At 44.5% G+C, this 23,316-nt stretch overlaps 1 protein-coding gene across 2 annotated transcripts in view; it reads right to left on the minus strand.

Annotated features, from left to right (window-relative positions):
- Positions 1-23,316, minus strand: part of LOC117219237 (kin of IRRE-like protein 1) — a 690,910-nt gene that overhangs the window by 409,782 nt on the left and 257,812 nt on the right. For both annotated transcript variants that reach the window (XM_033468215.2, XM_033468214.2), the window contains one exon: positions 16,197-16,326. In XM_033468215.2, coding sequence (XP_033324106.2) covers positions 16,197-16,326 — 130 coding nt within the window. The remainder of the gene's footprint in view (positions 1-16,196; positions 16,327-23,316) is intronic.

Consider the following 23,316-nt stretch of genomic DNA (forward strand, 5'->3'; position numbering starts at 1 on the left):
CGATCCTACTCGAACCTCAGACCTCAGACCTTAGCCGCAAGGGGCTCGGCCGAATAACCGGGTCAAAAATGCCTGCCTTTGAACCGCATTCGATCTCCGACTCGCCGTTCCACGGCCTATCGAGAAAAAGTGGCACTAGATTTTACGAATACTACTGTTCACCTCCGATCGAATCTCGTTCGAATCAAGTGTAAATAAATTATCTGGCACGTAGCTTCAGGAATGCAGTAATTTCTCCCTAATTCGCGCTCAGATCGCGCACGAAAATGAAGAATATGAAAAGAGGAGATACTTTGGCGGCTGCTGAAAAGACTGAGGTTTTTGCCAGGAAAAAGAAAGGGGGAGAGAGAGAGTTTCGTCCGCGGTCCGCTGGAGGACTCAAATACATACAAAAATTATCATTACCTGTAATAAACCATAAGTACCCGTTTTCTATATAATTCATCTATAGACGATTAATTCTAAAGAATAATTAATAAATACGTAAAAAAATATACTCAATATCTGTAATAAGCCATAAGTACTCGTTTTTAACAAAATAGAAGAACTCGGCGTTGATATGTTGTTGGATTTGTAATGACGTATACCAAATAACTACTAACTATAAATATTTAATTAATATATATCAATATCATTCGATGCCCGGCATATATTGAATTTACAAAAACAATAATTCATCCACGTTCAACCGTCTTCTTTCTCTCGTATCTCAAACTAAACTCCCTTTAAACGTTCTTTCACATTCAGTACACAACATCTGTACCAAAAGATTACAATTCCCAATACGACAATGTCACACAGCTGCTGACCTCAAGAGATCTTCCAATGATCTTCCTATTCGTAAAGCACGAAAATTGTTGTCGACGCAGATATTGTAAAAGAGTCTTTATTTTTCTATCGAATTCGGTGACTCGGCGACTTGTTCGTCGGCTCGCAGCCGGAGCCGAAAACAAGTGCATCCGTCGAAAGAGACAGAGCGAGAGAGAGAGAGAGAGAGAGAGAGAGAGAGAGGTGAGAGGTCAGAGGTTAAGGCCGGAAGGATCGGCGGGTTCTCCGGAGCCTATACTTCGGCGGGATCGAGAGTATGGTTAAACACTTGGGGCAAATGGGGCCGGGAAGTGTTACCGGGTCAAGACGCGGATTAGGATCTCGAGGGGTCACCTTGCGAAACCCGACCGCGAGGTCCATGCATCCAGCCCATAATTTACGTCGGGCTAAACGCATAGTTCCCCTGCGAAGCAGTTAAACCGAGATCGATTAGGCGCGCCGGAAAAGCGGGAGAGAAAACGGGCGTGCGTCGAAAACAGGATCAAACCGTGGATCGTGGAAATGGTTGATTAGGAGCCGTGTAACTCAGAACTGGAACTAGGCTGGATGAAGCGTTAATGGCAGCAGCTCGAGAGACTAATCAGCGTGGCCGCGCGCGTACGTGTGTACATTACGCTGTAGATCTTGTTTCGAAATAGTAAACGGTGTTCCGTGATACCGAGCCGGGGCTAACAGAGACGAAGACTACATCTTCGAAATTGTTCCGACCCGGCGCGTTAAACCCAGCGGCCGTTCGATCGGCGTATTATCTCCCGAACGAGATGTTTTTCCAAACGCCTCCGTGGATATCGTTTCAATTTCTCCGCGAGCTATCCGAGGAAAGTAACCATGAAACGCATGTATCGCGATATAATGAACATTTTGCGGCGGTCGGAAGAGGAAAGAATCCCGTGGGAGCTCACAGACAGGCAGACAGACAAAAAGAGAGAGAGAGAAGGAGAAAGAGAGAGGAGGATAGAGAAACGGAGAACGGGAAGGTAATCTAATATCTCGCGATGATAGGAAACGTATTCGCGGCGGAAATTTCATTGTGCCGCGGATACGTCGTTCGGAGAAAGTATGGCGGATAAGCTGCAACTCGAAATTTATGATATCGTTCGATTACATAGGATGCGTGTACGCTATTCGCAGCGGGTAATAACCGGTGTCGCGTTTATGGGACGCGCTGTCGATTCTTGCCGCTATATTCAACGACGTCGGCCGCCGCGTCGCCCTCGTAAATGGCGCTAGGAAAATGTAAATTAACGTGTCCCGCCCATAAAACGCGTCTCCCGCCACGAGAGCCATACGTTTTCCGTACACGTCGCGTCTCGTCGGGGCCGGCCGCGTTTTACACCGCGGTCGCGGCACACGCCGTCGTTCCGTCGGGGAACGCGCGGCCTTTTCCCCGTACACGAAAAACCACCGTGATTTCGGTACCTCGTATCACCGGCGCGTTAAGATTCGAACGCTTCCGCCGTCTTACGACCTTCTCTCGTTATTGTTACCCCGTCTATTCGGCGGCGTTTCGCCGCCATTATAAATGTCAACCTAAATAGCTGCTCGACGTTCGTTCGTAGCTATCTCGGCGGAGGCGACATAAACGGGACACACGCTGTACATACACGGGACTATATTTCTGCCGGGCGCATTACGACGGGCAGTAAAACCCGACGTCGTCTAGAAATATCGGTAGACCAATGAAAAACGTATTATTCAAGTATCCGGTGTTTACTTATCCGTTTCGGAGCTGCGAGACGATCGTATCAGCGTTTTTGATAGCGATCGGTCGGTTAATACTGTCGCGACGCAGATTCGACGGGGAAACGAAAGGACGGGAGCGAATGGTTTATGGGGGTTATGGTTGTACGAGCGGAGCCGGCCCGGGGGGGAGGGGAGCACCGTGGCGGGACGTTTTCGTCGACGTCGCATTTAGCGTCAGCGGTTTATCGCAGTCGGCGCGCTCATCAGGTTCCGGCACGTAAACCGGGCTTCTAAAGTGGCGAGCAATCGCGAAACTATTTCGAGGGGGCTCGAGCCCCCCGCGACCCCCCGCGCCGCGCCGGTTAGATTTATTCGGACAAAGGTTCCGCGTTGTTGGCCGAGGGGGTACGCGCAAATGTTTGGTAACAGGACGCGATGGAGAGCGGCATCGCATCGGGACGGTGCGTGTGTCGTTTACCAGGTTGCCAAGAGCGCGGGCCCCTGTTTCCCCCGTGCCCCCATTCGTGTCTCTCTGGCTCTCTGTGTGCTCGCTGGCGAGCATAGTTCGCATGCCGACCCTTCCTCGCGCTACCGGTATGTTATAATTAGTGCTCGCTGCGAGAGCCAACGAGAAAGCGACCGGGCGCACGCAGCATTGATATGTCCACGAGCTTCCGAATACTTCCCTAATGAGATGGGCTCGCAAACAACGGGTCAAGTGCTCCTGTACCCCCGCGATCCCCTCTTTTTCCCGTCCCGCCCACTCGAAATCGCTCGAGATGTCCGACACGGCTGGCTTCGTTGAAACGCGTCGATCGGTCTTAGAACGGTTAACTCTTTGGGGCACGGTGGGATTAAAAATGTCCCACCTTTTTGATGCACGGTAATGCATCTGTGGGACATTTTTATACCCACCTCGGAATGTCGCAATAGCTGCAGGCGCATTCATGAACCCATGTGGCACGGTGGGACTGCTCGAGTCCCACCCTATAACAACAAATTGAATTATTGAATTGAATTATTAAATTGAATTATTATTTGTTTTTTTATGTTTTTATATTACGCGATTCCTTTGTTAATAAAAATACACCGATTTTGTTTCAATCTAAAATGTAATAAAAATTTCTGTGCAACATGGGTCTATTTTATCCTCTGAAATTCTGCGCCCCAAAGAGTTAACGCGAATGTTCATATATTGGGGGACGAGTACGGGTTTGCGTCTTTGTTAGTACGCTTAGGGAAAAATGTCCCAGATGAGATTAACTCTTATCGGACGACGGATATTCCGGCCTAATTTATAACGTCACGTGGGACGCGGCATACGTCCGATAAGGGTTAAATGGTTTCGAGAAGGACACACTCTGATGATACTAATTTTCTTGTAGGTGGACGTGTAGAGGATATACGAGGGTCATTAACGTTTTTCTAAATGGAATCATATATTTTGTATTGCATCGATTGATGCATCTTGATATTTTTTTACGTTAAAAAATATTTACTTTAAGAGATTATGTTAACTTTAATGCTGTGTGTTACCGCAAGTGTTATCGATGCAGAAAGTGTCGTGTAATGTAAATATACATTTATGGCAAAAACGATTGTCCGAAATATGAGATTGTGACGACATAAGAAGAATTTAATAATATTGTTATACTATTTTCAACCGATCAAAATTATTAGCTGAAGTAATATTTATTTTTATTCGATTTCTGTTTCTCACAATCGTCTTTGAAAATTTATGTTTTGCATAAAGATCCACAGTCTAGCTGTCGCATTGAATTCATAATGAATTGAATGAATTGAACTACAATTATAATTAGTCCGCGGATTTTTGTGTTCCTGACCTGACCATTTCTGCCAAAATTGCATAAAATCCGCAGTCTAATTATACCGCGAACGTACAGTAAATATTAATTTTCTTTCTCGCGTATGAATTTATGAACAACAAAGAGACGGCAATCAACGTAGCTACGATAAAAATCGTGACTCAATTGCGGTTAATCGAACCGATAATGAAGCGTACCAAAATTTCTGTTCGTCGGGAAATGTACGAAACACCGGGACAATGCGTAAAGCAGCAAAGTGTCCAGCAGTAACAATAGAGAATGAAATTGTATTTCTATTAACATACAAGGTCTATGGTACTGTAGAAGAAAAGACTTAAGTGGATCGATCACACTCCAGTGCGAGGTGAATCAGCGGATGGAGAAACGAAGCTTCGTTCGCACCACCGAACGGCGGCGGCGGCGGCAGCGAGAAAGTAAAACGCGGGGCATTGTTCCGCTTGCAGCGAACCGGTTAATATTCCGCAGGAAATTGCTTGTCCAGCTACTCCTCGACTGATCGGGGCAACTCTTTGATGTCCGAGTCGAGTTGGGTCGGCGCCGGTCGGGCCGCGCCGCGCCGTCACAAGAAATCGCGCGGCGATGCAATTTGCATTTTGAGATCCGATTATTACGAGAGGCGATTGAAATTTTCATAAATAGACAATCAACGCGGAGAAACGGCCGCGACACGGACGGTGCCGGGGCGGCGTCCGCTGGTCCGGCTCGAATCGCCGAGGACATTAATTATGAAATGACTGACAAACACAGCTCGAACGGTACCCGCTGCTTTCATCGCCGAGCCTCGACCGCCGTCCTCGTTTCCGCTTTCGCGCCACGCCGCGCCGCGCCGTTTCGCTTTGCGTTTCTCCGGCGGACAGGCGACGATCCACAAGTGCGCGATCCAACAAAGGTGCAAACAACGATAATCTCCCGTGAAAACCGTCGAGGGACGAATAAAGAGCGGATTAAACCGTCCCACCACTTCGACCCGGCGAGGAAAAGCTGCCGCTTCTTCGGCCGTAATCGTTACTTTCGATGGTCTGCGAACCGGTAACGCGAGAAAGCACCCTGCCGCGTCTCTTCTCCCGCTGACTGGATGTCTTTATCGAGGGGCCGGCGAGAGTTTAAGCGGAGGAAGCGGTTCAATCGGTTCGCGGCCCTTTGAATTTCATTTTAGAGATTCGTTCAACGATTATCCGCGTATTCTTCCTGTCGATCGTACGATGAAAACGACTGCGTTTTCTGCGAGCCAGCGATGTCTAATTACGGGAGTCAATTTTCCGAAGGTGTCTGCTGGCTGTACGTATGAAATTATGAGGATCGCAACAGATCTGTCAAGACCCCAGGAGTCCTGGGGATTCGCCACCTGGGGCTCGGTGGAGGCTTTTCCAGATTCCTGGAGTACTCGTTGAAGGAGTCTCTCGGGGGAACCTCGGCGGAGATCCTGAAGGATAACCTTTTCTTCTTCCCCTTCCTTCCATCCCGGAGCATCCTGAATCCCTTTATCCCCTTCGAATCCTGCCACTCTCTCATTAACCCTTCCATCCTTTCCGGAACCCTACCGTTCTCTCCGGAATCCTTCACCCTCTCCTCGATCCCTCCACCCTATTTTTTAATCCTCCCAACTCCTCCCGGATCCTTTCCCTTTCTCCTAAAACCCGGGATCCTTCTCCTCATTCTTTCTCGAACCCTCAATCCGTCGACAAATTTCTGCTCGCGCCGACGGATTCGCGTTTAATCGTTCACGAACCTTTCGTTATCGTTAGCGGACATTTTTAAAAGAAATCGGGGGCGCTGATGGCGCGACGTTGCTTACTCTGCTCTCGGTTAACTTACGATAGGATCGAAGGTTTAGCCCAAACTCCCAAGGAGTAGGGCCGCCAACGACAACCACCAGATGATGGCTAGCAACTCGAAGTTCTCCCGGATATCCGATGGGGCGCATTCGTTGACACATGTTCGGAAAGTTAGGGATCTTTAACCCTCGGCCTGCCGCCCGACCCCGGGTCAAATTTAATCTATGAAGTGTGGAAACAATGTTACGTTCACTGAACGCAGTTACTATCTGTATTCAGCACAGAGTGGAACAATGAAGTGCTTCAGATTGATTTAAGGAACTGTGAAACACACAATGAGGTGATTTAAGGATATACCATTGTGCGTATAAATTGTGTGAATTACGACTGAAAAATCATTTTTCTGCATTTCGCATTTTGCTTATCCTTTTAAATATGTAATAGTACATAATTTCTACGGAAAAACCATTTTTAACACTGGAATTTCCGAGCCCTGAACGTGACCAGTGTATATTGTTTCATAACAATGACAAAATTGGATTTATTTAAGCTTCCTACGAATTTTGATTATAATATGTGTATAGTTATCATTAGTATAGTCATTCTAAGACACGTGTAAATATATTTTGTTATCTTAACTTGTTAATGCTTCTGAAGAATTTTGTAAAATCAGAACGCATTGTCGGCCCATTTACCTGCTAATATTGATGTAATATGGGAGAAATCAACCAAAAATACACTATAATGTTATAAATTACATATATTTATTGAAATATATGGCGTAAAAGTCAGTCTCGCCGCTTAGTCATTTGTATCCAGAGAAATATATGAAACAAGTCGGAACATCGAAGTACTAAAAAAAATTTTAATATTATTTACATATAGTGCATTCGGATTCTTTCATCATACGCTGATTACGCGTAACTTCGGACCTACCGTGCCGAGGGAAGTGGGCAGCAGAGCTCAGGGCGGCGAAACGAAATTCTACACCTGCTCGAAATGTAAATCGTTTCGGCACTTCTCTCGGGGTGCTTTTTCTTCAGAAATGTCTACGGAATCAGATCCTGGGTAGAGTTTTCGTGCTGGATAAGGAATTTTTCGTAAAAATACAAAAATATTGCGGAGAAACTACGCACGTCGATACTTTGTTAAACTTTGACATTAATTTATAACTGGTTAGGACCAAAAACAATAAATAAATTCTATGCCATTGTATTCGGCGAACTCTCTTCTATCTTTCAAAACCGAATAGAACTTTCTAACGTTATTACTTTTCATGCAATAACTCATTTTTGTCGAAAATTCTGAATTTTCACAAAAGCTCGTTTTTGCGAGAACTGAGGATGATGGAGCAATTCGGTTCTCGGATTCTTGTTCAGGAAATGAAGCTCTACAAGAATATCGTGGAGGCTATAGGTAATCAAAAATCGTGTCGGACAGTGTAATGTAAGCTGGGGTATCGTGCCTATTTTAAATGAAAAATTTGACAGCTGAACAATTTCTAGCGTTTCTAAGCAAATTTTGTGTCTTACTTTTATATATAGGAGCGTACGAATTGTGTTTCCAAGCGCCTCGATGCGGATTATAGTAAGCGGCTGCCGGGTTTTTGGATGGTAGTTAATTGCAGGAGTCGAGAAGGTATCAATTAATCATGCGTCGCCTGGAAACGCCGCAGGACGATCGGATCTTCCGACGTTGCAGTTACGTCGATGCAGTTGCACGGGAACGGCGAAGTGTGTCGCGACGGTTATCAATTATTCCCCGATAAAGCTGCCATTCAGAATCTCGGGAGCCAGCGAGTACCCGCGAGCCTCCCGCTCATCACGGTGTCCCTACGACCGCCAATTGAAATTTATTGACACGCTATAATTACGTGCCACGAACTCGATTATGCGTCGCTGCGATCCTCATTAGGCGTGTTCACCGAACCGCTTTGCCGAGGAGCGTGACGGACGCGACAGTATCAAGTCGTCTCTTTGACTTTGCCCCGAAAACGGACGCATCATTAGAATCGAACTGCGAGGCCAGGCCGAGTCGCAGGTGCATGTTCCTCCGCAGGCACAACTGCGTGCGAACCGCTGTACTGTCCTCGAAATCGCGAACGTGTCGGTTTGTTTGGTACCGTCTTGTTAACGCTAAGTCTTGTTAATTACGATTAAATTCCGTTTTATTTGAAACCGTAAAAGTTTGTCGGGGATCTTATTGGAAGGGAAGTTTCGAGCTATATTTTTATTAATCGGCCACGATTTTCAAACATCCATTATGTATGCAGACAGGAGCCAAGTGCAGTCTTGTTTCGTTCTTAAATAATTTCAACACTAAATGTTGGAGGGCTGGTTAAATAACTTGTCTGCGTTGTGAAAAGTACAGTGGCTAACGAAAGTATTCGAACACAAGTGTAACTTCGACTTCTACGCCATATATTTCAATAAATATGCAGTGAAGGGAAATATACTTTACGGTATAAAGTAGTGTATATAAATGTTGAAATGCAAGAAACTTTCGATGTGACGATGAATGTGCCTCGATTGTATTGATTGATCGTGTTGGTGTGCGGAAATACCGATGTTGAATATCGCATTAACACTAGCAATATCAATAACGATAAATAATGATAGCATTAAGATAATAATATGATAATAATATGATAATAATATGATAATAATACTTCTAATAATATGATAATAATATGGTAATAATACTTCTAATAATATGATAATAATATGATAATAATATGATAATAATACTTCTAATAATATGATAATAATATGGTAATAATACTTCTAATAATATGATAATAATATGATAACAATATGTTAATAATACTTCTAATAATGATAATAGTAATAAATCTGATTAGAGAACTAAACGGTGCGAAGAGGGGGAAGTAGTTTCGTACAATGTAACACGTACACTACGCACTCGCACATTTCCAACAAAAAAGTATTACCATGCAAATACCCGAGAACCGGAAGAGACACAAAGGCTACAGTCAGAGAAATCGAAATGGGAAACCACAGAAATAATGATTTCCTGCGGCAGCGTTAATTGCTCCACATTAACGCGCCGAGACCTTCGAAATTATGGTGGCACGGCGTACAATTTGCATAATCGAAAAGAAAATAGAGGAAACCCAGGGACACGGAACGTATTGCCCATTCCCAGGCAACGGAACATCGCAAGCAGCCTCGCTTGAAAAATGCTTCGCCGGGATTGCTGGACCGAAAACTGCAGCCGACCGGGCCAGCCAGTTCGTCGAAGAACAGAGAACGGCAGCGGCGTCTAAACCGTGCTAGTTTAATTGCGAAACTTCGACGAACTATCACGCATTACGGAAAATATCGAAAAACCAAGGGTAATATCGGGCCTGCCTGGCGTTTAGATCGCCGGCCGTTCCGTCGTGGCCCGGCTGTCTAAATTATTCGAAACGGAATCGGTAGAGCAATTTGACCGAGTCTTTGCAATTAGAAAGTTCGAATCACCGAAACTATCGCGCATTCGTGGAAATAAAGATCGTTAAATCGGCAACGGTTCAAGCTACTGCAGCGACTCGGTCGCTACCATGCCTCGGGAAACCTTGTCCCGTTGTTGTATATTACGATTAAATATTTTTAAATTTTTAGATTTTTGCATAGTGCTTATGGGTATCCATAAATGTTTTTCATACGATATTCGTCGGCGATTAGTCTCGATTCGTGACGAGTCTTACTGTCCTAGGAATATAGTATCATCGAGCCTATTTTTGTGCGGTCTTTTTTATGCGATCTTTTTGTGCGTTTTTTTCTGCGGTCCCTATATATCGCATAAAAAATAGTCGTATTGAAAAGACCGCACGAAAACAGGTCTGACTGTAACGTACAAATGTATTCGGATCAAGGTTCTTGGACAGATAAGTCATCGAAGTTGTGTGGATAGGTGCGTGAACATTATAATTCTGAACTATGATCAGTTCACTGCTTATTTCAGAATTATAATGTTCACCCGATAGACGGGCCACGCCGCAGTACGGGACTCCCGGCGCATGCGTCACCTATCCTTTGGAATACAGTGTGACTTATTTGTCTGAGAACCCTGATTCGAACAGTTTTCAAACGCGATAATGTTTCTAAAATTAGATCAAATGACTGTTTTTTTTTAAAAATAAATTCTAAAATACTGTTTTTAATGTTGTTATTACTTGGAATGACAAAGAAAAGTAAAATACTCACGCTTAACGCATCAAGCCACTGATGACTGACGATATACGATCTAACAAATGATATTCTACTACATAAATTATACAAAATTTGGTGATTATAAAGGAATGTACCTAAATATTACTTGTTACCAATCAAAATTTTAACGAGTATTAGAAAACAGGCTTAGCGTTTGATCGTGTTGATGGCAAAATTAAAAAAAGTATTTCAGTCATTGTCTAGTACATTGCTCCTATCATCTGAGAAAAATTCAAACGACTTTGTCCAGTTTCAAAAAAGTAATCTCATTTAAATAGTGATCGAATACTTTTTGCCGTGGGGGTTGTAAGCGGTAGTCAGCTGTGTTATTTCCCATTACTCCACAGCACCTCCCAACGAATAATTGGCATCCATTTATGAATGAACTAGCAAACTGTCGCCGGCTGTTTGTTCGTAAAATTATGGCATAGCATGGAATAGGTGGAGGGGCCGCGGTGTATGGATTTTCTATCGTCGAACACGGATGGCCGACAAGTTTGGGACAGGAACGGGAGCATGTCGCTTGGAATATACAACGCGTGACCCGTCGCGTTGACATTCCAGGTGCGACTGCCGGAAGGATAGCAACTCGAACGGGGTTAAAAGTGCGCCGTTGCCGTTCCAGTTACTACTACGATGGCAGAGAAACGGCGTGCTAGGGATCGCGCGAACCGGGATAAGCGTTTTCATCGTTTATTTGCGCTCCGTCGCGTCGTGTCGCGTCCTCTCGGTGAACACGGTGTCTGTCCTCCGCGCGCGGATCTCGTCGGAAGGGATTCGTATATCGAAGGGATTCGAAATACGGATTAATCGTTGGTTACGTGGCAGGCTTATTTACCGATACGTCGTCCGTGACGGGAATGGAAATGGGGAAACGTTCTCGCGATGCCACGCGCCCGCGACCGTGCAACGGCGAGCGCGATCGTTCGCATTTTATTTCATCGGCGCAGACCGCACTGTGGCTCCGATCCCAGGATTTACCGACATTTCGCCGGAAAGTCAATTTTTCTCCTCGTTGCTCGTGCCCGACGTTTGTATCGGCTCGGCCATTATTACAAAACGTGCGCGCGACTTTCGTTTCAGGCTTCTTTCGACGCTCTGTCCGTTAACCGGTTAGCTGTTTTCGACGAGTACACGCACTCGTCGTGAGACAAACTGTTGCCATCTCTTTGTGACAATATGCTCGTCGAAAACTGCTAAAGGATGTACAGAGTGTTTCATAATGTATGATACAAATTGGGTCAGATAGATTCCACGGGTGGAAAAAAGACGAAAATCAAGAATAACGAAGTTGCGTGGGACGCTACGATTTCGGGAAAATTGAATTTGCACGCATATTGAACAATATCTTGGCTGAAAATGATAAACTGAATTCAACGGATAATACTCTGACTATTGTATCAGCCTGCGTTTAATGTATTTTTCGATCGTACTCTGACACAGTACATATTCTGTAGTGATCTATAAATAATAAATATCGGGGAAGCGTGTACTCGATTGATATTTATATTTAATTTACTCGAAAGCTAAGCCACTCACACGCAATTTAGTTGTTCTTGATTTTTGTGTTATTTCCAGCCATAGAATCTATCTGACCCAATTTCTACGATGACCTATGAAACACCCCGTATATTTTGTTATTCTTTATTGAATTATATATTTTATAAAAGTGATGTAGAGCTAGGTGCCCCAGTTTCTGTGCCCCCGGACTAAAAACGTATAGAAAAAGGAACGTTTTATATATGTATAAATTGATGAGCTTCTTTTTATTATGTTCGCCTATCAACATAGAAGACTTGGAGAGAAGTAATGCATCGTTTATGTGTTAAAATGTAGTAAATATTTTTTCAATCGATGCTATACAGCAGTTCTGACAAGTTTAATTAGCATGTCTTGTGAAAGATCGGAAATTAGGGGTGCCTGAGCTCATTTGAAGTAACTTTTTCCTCGGCGAAAATGCAATGCATGGCTTTGTTTACGAGTTATTAACGAAAACCAGTGACCGATAAGAGACGAGAGCCTTAGCTGGCGCGAGGCGGTCGAGCTCGCTTCTCATTGGCCAGTGTTTTTCAGTAATAACTCGTACACAAAGCCGCGGATTGCATTTTCGCCGAGGGAAAAGTTACTTCGAATGACCTCAGGCATCCCTCACTTCCTCGAAGTACCATAATTTTGGGATACCCTGTACATGAGGTTTTCAACAACGATAAAAGGAACGCAAATCGTGCATATTTTTATATTTTCGATAAAAGTTCGGGAATAATGTCGGATTTTAGAATATGTCCATATTTCAGTGCCCTGTTGTATCAGATCGCATTGTCAAAGCTAACCTAATTTTCATTCGGAACAACATTACGAGAGAAGAGAAACCCTTGCCCATAATTATCAATTCTCTTGAAACTTCGCGATCGTATCGAAGAGCACGTTGAAATGAATCGCTGGAAGCAGAGTGGACGGCACTGAACATCGTCGAAAAGCAATTACCACCGTAATATTTTGCAACGACGGTTCCGTTTCGACGTTGACCATAAAATTCGAGGAAAATCTCGCGGACAGAGAGCACGACGGCGGGCCGAAAGTCGCAAAAGCATTCCGTTTGTGCCGATCGGGAATTCGCGGTGCTCTCGCCGGCTCGAGAGTCTCCCTCTCAAGACGGTGCGCTTTAATTGCGCCGGGCCGAGAGAAATTATCGCGCGAAAGCCGCGGAGAGTCCAATTTAAATCGAATCCTCGGGCGACCAGCGCTCCGCTCGGCTCGGCTCGGCCCGGCCCGGCTCGGCTCGGCACAGCGCTTGGAAAAATCATAACGAGTAATCGGCCGAGATAATTGTCAATTAAGGGGACTCTTGTTCGAGTCGGGTCCGATCCCATCTCGCCGGAGGAAACTCTCCGGCCGGTATTGTTCAGCGGGGCACGGTCATTGTTTCTCCGACGGAAAAATCGGCGCCGCGCGTCGATCGGAGTCGGCGCGCGGCCGTGTAGCGACGTTTAAATCGAGACGGCTGATTTTCAGGTTCGTTGAATGGAATTATAGGTGCGCGATGGGGCGAGATAATTATCAATTAAAAGTTTTCCGCGCGCGCGTCTCCGCGATCGACTCGATTAATAATCGTTCTTGATCGGCGCTCGAGCGGCGTCGTCGTCGTCGTCGACCCTCTTCGCCGAGCGGTAGGACCTCGTCGGAGGAAATCCGGCCGGGAAATTCTGGCCGCCGCGCCGGAAGGAAAAAAAGAACGGGCCGCTGCTCGGAGAATCCCTTTATGAGAGGGACTCCGCCGCCCGGCAGGCTGTTATTGCGGCCAACTCGGAAACAGGAGAACATCGCGGGCCGCGCGTCTGCGAAACGGAATGCAGAAAGGAATTTCGAGTTCGAGTGGCGAGTGCCGAGCGCCGGCCCGAGCACCAACGAACAGTGACGTACGTTTAATATCGCGGAACGGACGCTGTATCATGTAGCGCGGGGATGGGGCGATATCACGGAAAAGAGAACGCGATGCGCCGGCCAAGGTGCAACTGCATATTAGCAGACCCGGCCACGAATACCTCGGACGTCGCGGATTTTTTACGCCGACCCGACGAGAATCGAATACAAGGGTCCACCTTATTTTCCCTCCTCGAATTCTCTCGCGAGTTCTCTCTACGACACTCGATCGCGTTCTCGTTAACTCGGTCGAAGGCGCTGCTGCGTAAAATTTACCAGCGATGTAACCATGTAAAATTAATTCTGGAACGGTAGTTTGACCGTTTGACCGTTTGACCGTTTGACCCCGAAGGGTGTTTGGCACGCTCAGCCGTTTGTTTTATCACCGACGTTTCTTTATTCCTTAGCGAAATGTTAACCGGCGTGATCCAGCTGTCATTAGCTGCATTAGCTTTTAATTAGGAGCCATGGTAACGTGGCTTTGTTTGGGCTGTCGCGCACCCCACGCGACCTTTATGTAACTTTAACTGATGCGCCCGGTGCAGGGTTAATCCCTTTGGTACTTTTGACGACTGAGACTCGTCATGCGCTTGTGTTGCCGAAATTACGAATCTGATTCGTCATTCAAACTGGTCAATCAAACTTCTAATTACTACGTACAGTAGTAATTAAACACCAGAACACTAGAGTGTTCGTACATCTTTCAAAACGCAATAACTTTTTCAAATTTTTTCAATAACTGTTTCTTTAGATGTTAGAGAGACTAATCTACTAGATGATGGCTAAAAAGCTTCTTTTTTTAATTTTGTTATTACTTGGAATGAAAAGGAAATATTAAAAATCCTCGTTTTTCAACTTTTTTCATCTGAGCCTATAACGAAAATTTAAAAAATGCTGAAAATTTGATGGAAATCGGTGAAGGATTTTAAAAACTGCAAATTTGTCACAGTTTTTGGTCGAAATCGTGATAAAATCGCGATTTTTGCGATCTTTAAGTTATTATAACTCATTTTTTAAATTATCGTTATAGGCTCGGATAAAAAATTTGGAAAACGAGAGATCTTTATTGTTTTGTCATTGCAAGTAATAACGAAATTAAGAAAAAAGACATTTCAGTCATCGTCCAGTCCCTCTGTCATCTAAAAAAAATTCAAATCATCAGCAAATTAAATGCGTTCAAAACGCAAGAATTTTTTCAAATAAATCTGTACCCGAACGGTTGAAAAGTCCGTTTGAGCTTCTGTTAGGATTTTTGGAAGAGGTTCAATAAAGATTTTAAGATATATTTAAAATTTTTCGTTCGCACTTTAAAACGCTGTACTTTGATATAAAGGTAATACAGTCGAAGAAAAATATTCGAAAGGTATGCTTTTTAGTATTTCGTGTGCAGGTATTTTCGACCCGGTAGCGAGAACCTGTGTTGCAGCATGGGGTGCGTCTCCTATCGAGTTAACCGTAGGTCGACTAAGCTGCGTTTAGTATGACTCGAATTGTTTACGTGACTCGAATGCTTATCAGTAGACTGCGGATTTGATGCATTTGTGATAAAAATAGGTTGATCAAATTTGAAACAGTATAGAGACTTAAAGAATCTAATCTCTTCTTTGCGTTTGACGGAATTCATAAAGAAAGTTCTAATTTTGCATAAAAATCCGCAGTCTACTTATCGATAAGGTGTCTGCAGTTGGTTGAGTTCTCCTACTTGCTCCCCTACTACTTCTGTATACTGTTAGCATTTCTTGAAGTAGGAAGAGGGAAAGTCATTTCAAGAAGCATTGTGTAAAGAGAAGAGGTAGCTATGTACTTGCTTTGGCTGTGTACATGTATGTATACTAAGAAGAAGTATTTAAAAGTCTAAGAATGTACTCTTTCTACCTATAAATAAATTATTTCATTAAAATTATCGTATCCGTTGCTTCCTTTCCTAGCATTCACTATAATATAAAATCATTTTTTTTTAAGATTACTGTAAACATGTAACCAAATGAATTTAAATATAAAGTCGAAAAATTGATATTTTGACACGAGAATAATATATATTAATATTATAATTATTAATATATATTAGTTAATTAATATATATTAATATTATATTTATATTAATATTATATTTATATTAATATTTTGTCGAGAAAGAAATTTTGTTCTGGGTGAGATATGACCCGGCTTCGACTTTTTTCCGATGACCTCCAGTCATCCGACGGTCGAAAAGAAGAATCGCCTTACAACAGACGCCTCTTCTTGGTAAAGAGCAAATAAGTCGAGCACCGGCTTTGTGGATTGCGTGGATTCCCTTAATGATCCGAATGGTAAACCAGTTTCACACTTCGATACATAAATTAGCGTCGAGGATAGGTAGCTTGGTAGGCATCGCGAACTCGCGAGAAAAGGCCTGGCTGGCCAAAACAGCGGTACAACTGGTTACTCACGTGTACAGGGGTACGCCAGCTTCGTCCTTGAACCAGAAAACCATATGCAGGGTGTCCTCTCCTGGTGGAGTGATGTCGCATGGTAATTCCGCTGGCGCTCCTTCCACTACGCTGACATTCACCAGTGGAACTGCAACAACAATTCGGTCGTTAGAGACGATAAGATCTCGGGGTTAAATCATGCAATGTTAATTTTGGGCTATTTGCGACATTTCCATTCGGAATAATTTTGAGCTATTTCTGACAGTTTATCTCGGTATAATTTTAAGAGTTATTTGTGTGACCCGTTTCTCTCAGTATAATTTCGAGTCATTTACGAAACTTTTCTATCAGACTAATTTGGAGCTATTTATGACACTTTTCTCTCGAACTAATTTCGAACTGCGTCCTATTATAGTCTACTGCATTAATTTATGCGCCGTTCCGTTCTCCAAAACGTTTCGAAGCATACTATACGCTGCAAAATCATTAATTAATCCTCATATATTTACTTTTTTTTATAATAATACGTATTTCACAGTATTTCTATCGTTTCATATAAGCAAATTCAATTTTAAACATTTATTTACTCTATCATGCACGAATTTTTGAACGAAATCCAGCTTGTTGCTCGAACACTTGCGAACACACGCGTCTCCGTTGACGAACGGTGAACTATGGTTCTCCGGACAAATATATACGTTATCTTCGATTCCCAAGCTGCACACGTAGATGTCTTATCCGAACATGTGTCCTCGTTAAAACAAACAAGCTTGCGATTACCGTAATCAACGTCGCGACACGTCCCGGCGTTACAACAAGCGGCACCGCAATCGTGTCTTGTCGTGCCGGGCTCGCGCAATAACCGTAACACGAAAGTGTCGACTGCGTTCGCGATTCCGAGGAAATACGCGGGATTCGATATTTTTGTTGATTAACTCGAAACGGTTCCGTTCCGCGGAGTCCCGGCCGGAGGATCGCGCGGCGCTTTCGATGCAAAACGCGGAAGCCCGTTCCGGGCCGCGTCGGTTCCCGCCGCGCCGCGGTTTATGCTCGTTGGCTACGATCGACGCCGTTAAGCCAGACGTTACCTATCGAGCATGAAAATATCATAAAGACGGATCCACGCGCAAAGTCGTCGTTCCGCCGACGATTCCGGGCTATAAAAGTCAGGCGAAGTCGTTTGCGCGCGTTCAACCGCGGGAGGATCGTCCACCGAAACGGTGCCCGCGCGTCGATATCGTCGCGAGTATATACCCGGGCTCCGCTCCGCTTCGAATTCGATTCCGAAGCGGAGCCGGCCGGGGCGGAAGACAAGGGCCGATTAAAACGCGATCGATCCGCGTCATCGCGGAAGATTCATGAAAATACTTGGTCACGCTGTCGTGTCGCGGTGATCAACGACACGACACACTGCCAGAAGTTCCGGATGAGTTCGGCGGCCCGAAAGTTCGACGGCGAAGTTTCCCGGTGCTCGTCGCCCGGGAGTTTCGCGTTTTTTCTCCCCGTGACTTCGGCAACTTCTGTTCAATCTTACCCGTGGCACGTGTGTCGTCCGACTCTAATGGAAAAGAAGACCCTCCGGCGGTTCCCCGAGCGCGTGTTCCACGCACCCACGGCTCACGATCCCGCAGGAACAACGCAAGGAATTCTCGCAGTCGGCCGGGAAACTTCTGGCTCTCGGTTTAAGAAAAGACCAACTTCGGCCCCGTTCAATTAACCCGCGATTCCGAAGATCCAGGATCCTCCGGAACAACGGAATGGATTCTCTCTAAGATGTCCACCGCGAACTCGCCCAACTGCTCGATAACGAAAGGCTAGGAAAGAGAACGGTCTTCTTCTTTCCGGCATTAACAATCACCGTCACGCCTCGATGAATGCAATTTAGGTGGAGCCGGCGACGTTAGGTACGATGCCTGAGAACGAATGGCGAAGGTGTGTCACGCGAGGAAGACAACGGAATTAAAAATACAGGACACGTTGCTAAAAAGTGCGAAGGCACTGGCGTGCAACTTGCGACTGTTTTTGCGCTAGAGAGACTCTCTCTTGACGTGTGCAACCATCTCCGAGATAACGTCCAGCGAGTTTAATTTACTTGCGACAGTTGCTCTTCAGGGAGGGGCACGATATGTAATGTGAAATTTTATTTCCATTGTTTCCGACGGTATCGTCGGTATTGCATTGTTCAGAAATCGCTATCGCTACGGTGCAGACTTGCAGAAATATCTGCAAACAACTGTACAGGTATCTGGGAATTGTCCTCGGTAAAAATATCGTGAACTAGTTTATTATATTATATTATATTATATTATATTATATTATATTATATTATATTATATTATATTATATTATATTATATTATATTATATTATATTATATTATATTATATTATATTATATTATATTATATTATATTATATTATATTATATTATATTATATTATATTATATTATATTATAACTGCTTTAACCACACCTTAATCCTTTCGATTACCTTGTCCACAATTTGTGGACCTTGTCATCAGTTAGTTAATTGTTCTTAAGAATAGCTATTAAGTAAGTTAAGTTCAGAGTTAATCAAAATTTTATTCGGAAAACCAATAAAATGTAAGGAGAAACGAATAATATTTGACTTCGCACTATCGGATAAATATCCGATCGAATAAAAATGTATCCACATAAGAATTTATCCGAATAAAATTTTGCAATCTCCGTTAAAATAATTTATTCGAATAAAAGATGCAGAATTGTTCGAATAATTAGATAAAATAATTTGTTACGAATAATGAATAATTTTTATTCGAACAGATTATTCAACTGAATGGAATTCATAGGAATAATTATCTTAGCCGAATATTTACACGAACAATGCCCAACTCTGCAAGAAGATCGCGACACTTGAAAATCACGGCGCGCTGATTATTCTGCTCGCGGATTCAAACAACGAGTTAACTCGGTCAAAAAAACTGAATGGATTGTTTAGGCTACGAGGACACAACTCGACAAACACCAGTTCGGGCCCGTGTTCTAGAGTCTAGCGGAACTTGGGTTGAACATCCCCGCCTCAGGATGTTCCGGAAACATGGAGGGCTCTCGAAAATTCTCGAGAGCCAAATCCTGGGGGTTTGTCGAGTCATCTTGGAACCATCGACGCGGCTGCAGAGGGCAATCGTCGATTCCGGTCGATAACGAATACATTAAATGCGTTTGAAATGCTACACGAGCCCCGGACCCGCCATTAGCACGCCGCTGGACGATCCGAAACGGCGCGGCGGCGGCGGCGGCCCGACGTGGCCCGACGCGGCGCGGCCCGGTGGCCACCGGCACCTCGGGTCTTTGAGGGTTAATTGCGGACGTGTTGCGGAATTCCATTAATCGAAACGGCTTTCGGGGCTTCTCTCGTATTTAAACTACACGCGGACACGCGCGCCTTATTCGCCGCTGATCGATGCTCGTCGACTGTTCGCTTTCGTGTCCACCGGCGTGGAAACGCCGCCGTCTAAATAACTAAAATCGACAAAGCCCGATCGAATCCGCGTTGCTCTCGAGTCCGGCTGTGCCGCAGCCCCGAAATCCCTGGTCCCCGGCGCATCGGGACGATTTTAAGCGTGTTCGCCAAAGCGTCTCGCGACGCGGAGTCTCCGGATTTGGCTTGCTATATCCTCCCGAAAAATGCGAATTAAACTATAACCAAACTGATCTGTTTTGTTCGACTGGGATCAAGTGCAAAATACACGTTGCAGACTCGCAGTTTGTAGAGGGTGAGTGTAAACTGTAACGCTTGCGGTCCTCTTATCTTTGGTGTCTTTAACTCGGCGGGAGACGAGACGCCACTGGCTAAAATTTACCACAGAAGTAACCAAGTAATATTGAGAAGATTGTTTGAGTTTGTGTTGGGATTTTCGAAAGAGGTTTCATAGAGTTCTCTCAATACAGTAATTTCTCCGAGAAATGTTCGAAGGTCGAAATTGAAACCGACAGATCTGAGAATATTAAGTCGCGATTCTTCGAGTCTCGCGGCTCATTTTTATGGAAACTCGGGGCAGTCGGCAAACAAAGAAAGCGGCCAGCATGCTGGTATACATTAATATGAATGCATAGTAATGCTAGAATAAAAACGATCGCTCAACTTTTTTGTGTAAACACTTTTGTGTAAACGGGATGGATCCATTGTTACAGAAAATATAATAATAGCCGGTACACGAGTACGAGTGTAAAATAACAATAGTAAGAATAATAATAATAACTAACAACAGTTATGATAATAACGGTAACAATAAAGGCAGTAAGACAAGAATTAAAATGGTTGCGTACAAATGGTGGTGGTTTAAGCACGATAGGAAAGAGACGTTACCCTAATCAAACTGGACCGTAGGTTCGCGTCCAGTAGTAAAAATTTGTCCAGGTACCGTAACTTCCGGAACAAGAAGAGAAAAGTGTATCTAATCGGAAGCTTGGAAAATTAGAATGACAATGGAAGGAACGATAGGAGCTCGTGTCCCGTCGCACTACGGCGTCGTAGAACCGGCTGCTTCGTCGTTAACTCGATCCCATTGTCCACGGGGTTCTTACGGCGCGGCGTGAGAACCAGCCTCCATTAATTTCGCGGTCGTTTGGCTAAACCGAGCTGTTTTCTAGTTAATTTCGAGGAAACGGAAGTGGCGGATGCGGTGGCGGCGACAACGCAACGGCAACGACGACGGGCGGGGATGGTGGCGGTGGCTCGGGACTAATCAGATTACGCGGGTTTCAAGGGAAGAAGAAGCGAGACGGTTATGAAAAACCGCCAGGCGGTGAGATCGGGGCTCTCGCCCGGCCCGCGGGCAAAAACCGAGCGTTAAATCGCGGCCGTGGTCTACACAAAATGCCGGCATGAAATTATTACGAATCCAAGAAAATCCTGGTGCTAACGAAACAAACTCTGCGTCTAAATTACAGGGTCCTCCAACTAGAGCTTTTGCCTCTAATAGCCCGCTGTTTTGCCATTTGTCGAACGACTTGACGCCATTTGTTGACAGACGACTAGCGAGAATTACGATGCTAATAACAATCGAACGATACACGCTTCGGTAGAATTCTTCTTGGCTTACTTTTTGTTTTCAAAGTTCTAAATGATTTCTATAGGTGCCTCGATATTTTGTCCATGTTGTATTTAACATTAAACCTACGACTGATGTACCGAATATAACTAAATATAACTAATATAACTACAGGGTGTCCTAAAAATGTCTCGAAATCCCGACATGGAGGTTCCTAAGGTCATTCGAAGTAACTTTTTCCTAGGCGAAAATGCAATCCGCGGCTTCGTTTACGAGTTATTAATGAAAAACAACGACCAATGAGAAATAAGATCAGCTGGCGCAAGACGGCCGAGCCAATGAGCGAAACTGGGCCGCCTCGCCTGTTATTGGTTAGTGTTTTTCGTTAATAACGCGTAAACAAAGCCGCGCATTGCATTTTCGCTAAGAAAGAAATTGCTTCAAACGACCTCAGAAACCCCCCATTTCCGGATTTCGAGACAGTTTTGGGACACCCTGTATATCCTAAAGACTAGACCGGTTTCACACATTTTATTCCGTAATTATCGAAGTCATGAAGCTGCTTCCATTAAAAATTGTTGAATATATTTCTTTATTTAGGCACATATTATTATAAGAATTGTGAAAAATTTAAATAAATTCTTTGTTGTGATTCTCGTACGACAACGCTTGTTACTCACTAAAAATAATAAAACCGATTACGGCAATTTCAACAGGCTCAACAGAATATTTAACGATGTAAAAAGATTTGGTGGATCCCTAAACTTTTCCATTTCATCTCTTACATTTTAGAATTAGCGTTATGCGACTGCTCCGTGTAATATTTCTTTTTCATCTATATTTTCATTCTACCAATAATAATGAACGAATTACAAAGAAATACAGAAAGATAAAATGCAAAAAAGACCGGGGTAAAGGTCACTTTTCAATAGGGGTTTTCAATGCACAACTTTGAGAGATCGAGAAAAGTTGGTCGAAACGAATTCTACATCGCTTCAAGGAGATCATAGAACGGAATATCCGATTTTTGTAGTTCTCCCATTTTTCGCCGCGCTTCTCGCGCAACGCGGCGATAAAACAGCGACAAAAAGTCGTACATCAACCTTTCATGAATCGTCGCAAAAGGGTAGGCTTCGGTCCGCAAAGCCATTTAAAAACGGATCGCGAAAAAAGTTTTTCCGACTCTCGAAAATCGCTTCAGTTTATCGAATATTTTCGACGAAAACCAATGTGTCACTTCTCCATTCCGTTTTTTTTTCCCCAGGCACAAAGCGGGCTTCGGAAAAAAAATCCATTCGGGAGCGCGGAAGTAAAGCCTTTGCCCGCAACAAATCTGCCCGGGAGAATCTCCTACGATTTTGATTCACAAAGTCCGATCACTTTTCGAGCAATGGGACGCGCGGCCCTATAACTGTTTTCGTCCATCGCTTTGAAGCAGTTTAGCCAATTGCAAAAACCCCGATCGAACGACGTGCTGCTCGAAGTCAAAATTTCGCGAACGATACGGCGCCGTTCCAAGATCTCGTTCCGCTTCGAAAGCGAATACCGAGGGTCGCGCGATGGAAACCGTCGGTGTAAGTAGCTGCTTGTTGCTGTCGGAGTCGTTGGCGACACGGAAAAAGCAGAAATTCAAATGAGCCGGCGCTGTTAGCGCGGCGGCGGCGTTTATATGATAAAGAGACCGCCTTAAACGATATTTATAACCGTCGGCGAGGCGGGGTCGGTTCACCCTTGAAAATAGATACGAAACGTATGCTAATCCCTGCGCTTGTCTTCTCGAACGTTGCGGTAGCAAAGCGGCGGCAGGGATTCTCCGGCGAGAATCTCGGAGCCGCCCGGGAGTCGGGGGATTCGTGTGGTTGGCGAACGAAAATTTTCCGCGTTCCTTGCGCGCTCCGCTACGCTCGATAAACAACGGACCTGGTTGGGGAACGAGACGAGGTAACGGCGCGCGCGAGAAAGAGAGAGGGAGAGAGAGAGAGAGAGAAAATTCTCTACGACAAATCAGATTCGACGATGCGGGACCCAGCCCTGTTTCCAACGGATAGATCGCCGACGAAAAAGTCCTCTGGCCAAGCGAGCGCCAAGAGGTGGCCGAAGGGTG

The sequence above is a fragment of the Megalopta genalis genome, chromosome 2, assembly GCF_051020955.1.
Source record: "Megalopta genalis isolate 19385.01 chromosome 2, iyMegGena1_principal, whole genome shotgun sequence".
Classification (NCBI taxonomy): Eukaryota; Metazoa; Arthropoda; class Insecta; order Hymenoptera; family Halictidae; genus Megalopta; species Megalopta genalis.